Source organism: Emys orbicularis, chromosome 3 (assembly GCF_028017835.1).
Source record: "Emys orbicularis isolate rEmyOrb1 chromosome 3, rEmyOrb1.hap1, whole genome shotgun sequence".
Classification (NCBI taxonomy): domain Eukaryota; kingdom Metazoa; phylum Chordata; order Testudines; family Emydidae; genus Emys; species Emys orbicularis.
Genome location: NC_088685.1, coordinates 3,152,418 through 3,158,692, shown reverse-complemented (window position 1 = coordinate 3,158,692; position 6,275 = coordinate 3,152,418). Strand labels below are relative to the sequence as shown.

The following is a 6,275-nucleotide window of genomic DNA, read 5'->3' as shown; positions in this document are numbered from 1 at the left end:
CTGGGCGGGCGTCGCTGCTTTTCTCTCTCCCGCCAGCAAATCAGCTGCTCGCCCCCCCCCTCCCCCGGCCCCCGCCTCTGTTTTCCTCCCCGCGCCGCGCACACGCAGCGGCTGCGCCGCAATGAATGAGCCGCCGGCGCAGGGGCGGGCGAGGCGATTCCGGCCCCGGAGCCCCCCGAGCCGCTGACCGCCCGCTGCCCGGCCCCGCGGGGCGCCTCGGCCCGGGGCCACCAGCGAGCGAGGCGTCTCGACTCGCCCCCCAGCCCCGGATCTCCGCCCGGGTCCCCTCCCCGCGCCCCGGCCCGCGGGCGGCTCCGGGATGCCCCGCCACGGGGGGGCTGCGGCGCGGCCGGGGATGCTGCCGGGGGCCTGCGCCCAGTGACACCCCCGCTCCGAGGAGACGCCGGGGCAAGGGACTGCAGCATCCACCGCCGCAGCCGCCTTCCCCACCCGGGGGGGACACACAAAGCCCGCCCCAGCCCACTGCCCCGAGAGCGGCGAGGGGCCGGCTCTGATCGCGGCGAGCCGGGGGCTCACCATGGCCAACAGACCCAAGACCAGCGAGGCCTTGAAGGTGGTGGCCCGCTGCCGCCCCATGAACAGGAAGGAGGAAGGGGCCGGGTACGAGAGGATCTTGGAGATGGACGTGAAACTGGGGCAAGTGACCCTCCGGAACCCCAAGGCCGCCCCCGGGGAGCTGGCGAAGACCTTCACGTTCGACGCCGTGTACGACGCCAGTTCCAAGCAGGCGGACCTGTACGACGAGACGGTCAGGCCCCTGATAGACTCTGTCCTGCAAGGATTCAACGGGACCATCTTCGCCTACGGCCAGACGGGCACCGGGAAGACCTACACTATGCAAGGGGCCTGGACGGACTCAGAGAAGAGAGGGATCGTCCCCAATTCCTTTGAGCACATCTTCACCCACATCTCCCGGTCCCAGAACCAGCAGTACCTAGTGAGAGCCTCCTACCTGGAGATCTACCAAGAGGAGATCCGAGACCTCCTGGCGAAGGACCAGAGCAAGAAACTGGAGCTGAAGGAGAACCCCGAGACGGGCGTTTACATCAAAGACCTCTCCTCGTTCGTGACCAAGAACGTCAAGGAGATCGAGCATGTCATGAACCTGGGCAACCAGACCCGATCGGTGGGCAGCACCAACATGAATGAATACAGCTCCCGCTCCCACGCCATCTTTGTGATCACAGTGGAGTGCAGCGAGACCGGCCTGGATGGAGAGGACCACATCCGGGTGGGCAAGCTCAACCTGGTGGACTTGGCAGGCAGCGAGCGCCAGAGCAAAATGGGGGGGCCAGGGGAGAGGCCTAAGGAGGCTTCCAAGATTAACCTCTCCCTCTCTGCTCTGGGCAACGTCATCTCTGCCTTGGTCGATGGCAAAAGCACTCACATCCCCTACAGAGACTCCAAGCTGACTCGCCTCCTGCAGGACTCCTTGGGTGGCAATGCCAAGACCATCATGGTGGCCACCCTAGGCCCAGCCTCTCACAGCTACGAGGAGAGCTTGTCCACCCTCAGGTTTGCCAACAGAGCGAAGAACATCAAGAATAAGCCGAGGGTCAACGAGGACCCGAAGGACACCCTGCTGCGGGAGTTCCAGGAGGAGATCATCCGGCTGAAAGCCCAGCTGGAGAAGCGAGGGATGCTGAGCAAGAAGAGGAGGAGAAACAGCCGAAGGAAGAAGGTGGTGGATGGAGAGGGCAATACAGAGGCCGAAGGGGAGGAGGACAATGACGACGGCCTGGAGAAGAACATGGAGAGTTACTTGAAGGAGCAGAAGGAGAGGCTGGAAGAGGAGAAGGCGGCCATTCAAGATGACCACAGCCTGGTGAGTGAGGAGAAGCAGAAGCTGCTGGAGGAGAAGGAGAAGATGATAGAGGATCTGAGGAAGGAGCAAGAAGCCACCGAGTTACTGGCCATTAAGTACAAGGTAAGTGTCTCTGTGCTCACTGCATCACCAAGGGTTTGCATGGTCAGGCTGGGAGAGGGTCCCAGGCTGTTTCACTAGCCTTCCTGGTGCACTACATCCTACAGCCCACGCTGGGTAGTGCACCTGCAGCATTGCACTGCGGGAGCTTGTCTGTTTATGTGCTGTCCTGCCACAGATTCCTTTAGAGTATCCTGGCCACTGGCTGCCAGGCCCTGCCTTCCTCGCTTGCCTCTGGCTGGGAGGGGCCGGGGGGAGGGGAGAGCAGTCTGGCAGTGACTGCTCATCCCTGGGATGAGTTCGGCATCCTCGGCTAGGTCCCCGCCACATGACCAAGCTGTTTGCAGTGGTTGTGTGCTTCAGTGATACTGCGAATTCATACCCAGGACCATGGAGGTGACCTCCCAGATACGCCCTGGCCAGCAGAACCTGGGGGACAATGACAACCAATTGCTGCCCACGGTTCCAAATGCCTCCCTATTGTCTTCCGTCCTTGCTTTCAGCAGGTCCGTAACTGGTCTGCGAGCAAGGAGAGGCAGACCAATCGCAGCATCACGCCTCTTCAGGGCACCAGTGTCCCACCCCTGCTGGAGCCTGGGAACCCCGGTGGTTCTCCACACATTATATCCCCCCCTCACCCTCTGCTTGACCTCCCCTCGCCCACCGAACGGAGCAGCCAGGAAGTGGGAGGGGGTTTCAGTTTGGCTCCATTGCTGCTGCTGAGCTGAGACTGTGATGCTCTGTTTGAAAGCAAGAGCTACTGTCCCTGCGTGGGAGCCCGAGGCTGGGCCAGCTGTGGCTCAGGCGCTGGGACAGTGTATCTGGGGCGTGGCTCATGGTCTGACATACAGTGCTCACCCCCAGTGCATGCAGCGCTTTGGAGAGAGCACCTTGGAGGGGCCTACCCCAGGTTTGTGCTTTCTTAGCTTAGTACAGCTAGCACATTCCAGCCAGAGCGCTCACATCATTGCCAAGGGGGCTTCATACCATCGCCTCCAGCTGGGGAAACTGAGGCATGTACTTCCCCAAGGTCACAGAGCAAGTCTGCTCTAGAGCTGGGGAAAGAACCCAGGAGTCCTGACTCTCAGCCCCATGCTTGGTCCATTAAATCACAGCTGCCCTCCCACGACTTCCTCTGATTCATGTTTGGAGAGAATCCCCAGGCCAGAGGCCTGGCCCAGTGCCCCTCCATTAACTGCCATGCAGCCACCCCTGCTTACCCTAGTGGGGAATTGGAGCCCGGCCCTCCCATGCCGCACCCTCCCCAGAACTGGCTACTGGTGGCCGTGGTTCTGGTACAAGCGTTACCTCTGCCCGGGCACCTAGCCCAGCCTTTTGGAGAGCGACGCGCCAGTGCGCCTGTATGAGTGCCGAGCACCCCCGCCCGGCAAGGGCTTTGCCACCCAAACCCCCCACCCTAAATGTCTGGGATGGAGACCCCTGCAAGCCCTGGACCACGGACCCCTGCAGCTGCCTCCTCCCCTTGCTGCCTCTGGGGAATGGAGGACGTTCTTGTCGCTGGTTTCTCCGGACCCTTGGCTTTGTGTTTCTGTTGTTGCCTCTCCAGGGCGTGGAGGAGACGGCGGGGTGCGTTTGGGGGCTGGAGTGGGGTTGAGGATCAGGGTGTCTCCTGGTGGGTTAACGCCCTGTGCACCGGAGGACGCTGGTGTGGTTCGTTAACTCCTGGCAGCCCCGTGTAGCAGACGTGAATGTTAGGTGTGATCTCTTTGGAGGAGCTGCTGCTTTCCCTCGGGGGGTAGCTGTGGGGACCGGGGTGTATTTGGGCAGGATTCCTGAAGGCCACAGCCACCAAGCCCCCGCGTGGGAAGCTTGGGCTGAAATCAGCAAAAATCCTTGATGCAGAGAAACGTTCCTCTTTGGGCCAGTCCCAGCATCCTGCAGGGCCTGATGGGTTTACAGAGCGGTGCTGTGGCCCGTGGGCATTGGGAGCTCTGGTCAGGGCTCCTGCTGAGGGTCCGGGTGTGGCAGCAGGTCAGTACGGCACCAAGGGGCCCAGGTACAGTGATGGGTCAGTGGTCTCCAGAACCCAGCTGGGGCAAAGAGTCAGTGCTGTGTATGGAGCACTGGATTAATGCTGCACCCAGGCGCCCACTTAGAAAGGCAGCTCTCTGCCACCCTCCCACCGGAACCTCTGCCTGCTCTGGGTCCTTATTCTCTATCTGGGCAGGAGCAGCCCAAGGCAAGGACCATCTCACCGAGCAGTGCCGGCTTCCTGGGTGCCGGGTCCGGGTCTGATCAACAGTAAGGGTGTCAGGTGATCACCACAGCGGACAAGACTTGCCCAGTTAGCACGGGACATTGAGGGGTTGCTCTAAAGCATCATGTTGCAGCTGCTGCCGGAGGCAAGAGACTAGACTGAGAAGACCACTGGTCCGGCATTTCCCCCGTAATCCAGTATGTGAGGAGGGGCCGCTGCTCAGGGCTGAGGGGCATTGGCAGAGCAGCTGTGGGTTGAGGGGGGAGGATCCCAGGCCGGGAACAGTGGGAAGGGCTGCAGGTAGAGAGCCCCAGACTGGAGGAGCAGGGGTAGCTATGGGCTGGCTGTGAGATGCATCAGCAGATTGGAGGCGGCGGCGTGGCACGGGGCTGGAATAGCAGGAGGTGCTCAGGAAAGAGGGGCACTTCCAGATCTGCTGAGGACCCGGTCTGCACTTTGCCTGGGTCAAGCTCTGTTGGTTCTTAGGCGCCCAAGTTGTGTGACCTTTGATCTGCTCACTAATGTGTCTGCACCTTGAGCGCTTCCTCACAGGGAGGCAAAGCGGCAGATTGAGGGAACTCACTGGACGTGAACACAAAATCCCAAGTCACGGGGCTGGGCCGCTCACCTTCCAGATACTGGGCGGACCGAGTGGGCGGGTGGCCAAGGGCTGTGTATTAATGGGAAAGATGCACCAAGCCTTGGGCCGGAGCCGTCCAAGCAGGAATTGGCTCAGAGGTTTAGAGGGACAGAATTCAGATGCTCTCATTTCAGAAGCATGAGTCCTTCAGCCGAAGGATCTCCCTTTAGCAGCACCGGGCTGTGAGCTAAACCTGACCAGAACTGATTCCATCCAGGAGTGAGCAGAGGCATGCGAGCTTCTCCCTCCCCCCCCCCCCTTGCAATATTCTGCAGTGCCCCTCAGACTGCACAGAGGGGTAGGGGTTCCCCGCAGGCTGGTTCAGGCTGTGTGAACGGGGCACTGGCCATCCTTTGCCTCTGCAAATCCTCCTGGAAACGTCCCTCCCTCTCGACCCTTGGGCCTGCCGTTGTGTGCCAGAGGGTGGCAGCCTCTCTGCATCCCCGTTCTTGCGTGCCATGACCCTGCCAGCCTCTTCCGTGCTACGGGGAGCTTTGGTTTTGCTCTGCTTTTCCTTGCTCAGCCCCAGGCCCTTTGTTCTCCTGATAATGGCTGTTAACACCCTTGGGTTTTTGGAGAGGAGCAGTGCAGACCCTCCTTGCTGCACCGGGCCGCTGGCCGTGTCTCTCTCTCGCAGTGGGCCCCATTTTGGCATCAGACCCATTTCCACACTGGGATCTCCGGTGTATGCTGATGGCTGTTTGTTAACTAGCTCCCTGCCCCCTGCCCCCCACAATCACATTTTCCCTCTCCCGCCATCGCCTTGTCAGCTGTGCACGGTCTGGGCCCCGTCCCGTAGGCCTCGCTCCGTTAATGTTCCAGTTCTCTCAGTGGGAGGGAGGCCGATGGCAGGACGCAGCCCCGGATGGGGCTGGGGGGGGTTCTCCACCATCTTGCCCAGCCGTTGCTGTCTCAGTCACTGTGTGTACTGGGTGTCATCCTGCTTTGGGCTGGAGGCCGCAGCGCTGCTGTGTGGTGCCCTTGGCCTGGCCTCTCCAGCTACGCGCCCACTTCCCACCTGCTCTCACTCTGGGGGTGCTGCTGCTCCTCATCTCTAGGAGGCAGACAGGGGCAGTTTGGTTTACACACGCTGCCCACGCAACAGGATTTTCCGCTTCCAGCTCGGAAGCCAGCCATGAATCAGGGGGTTGGACGCAGCTTGCACAGGTGGCCGGGGTGAGGCGTGCAGGGGAGGGGGCTCCAGCCTCCTGGATGGGCGAGGCTGGCACTGCCAGGAGCCTTATGTGCATTGGGCTGGAGCGCCGGGCAGGGCACTAGGAGTCTATGGAGAAGGCCTGCCACCTGTCCCAGTGTTTGCAGAACAGCCCTGAGTGCTCCCCCCATTCCATAGGGCTGCCCCCCCCCCCCGTGCCCACACAGGGGCCCAGCAGCTCATGTTCCCACAGTGTTCTCTGGCTAGCGAGGTGCCCTGTGAGGCCACCCCTTTTGGCTGGGACATGAGCTGTGCCATG

General features: G+C 61.5%; 1 protein-coding gene across 1 annotated transcript in view; it reads left to right on the top strand.

Annotated features, from left to right (window-relative positions):
* The first annotated feature begins 538 nt into the window (after positions 1 to 538).
* KIF3C (kinesin family member 3C) overlaps positions 539 to 6,275 on the top strand; it is a 59,781-nt gene continuing 54,044 nt past the window's right edge. The window contains exon 1 of the mRNA XM_065401097.1: positions 539 to 1,948. Within this exon, the coding sequence (XP_065257169.1) occupies positions 539 to 1,948 (1,410 nt within the window). The remainder of the gene's footprint in view (positions 1,949 to 6,275) is intronic.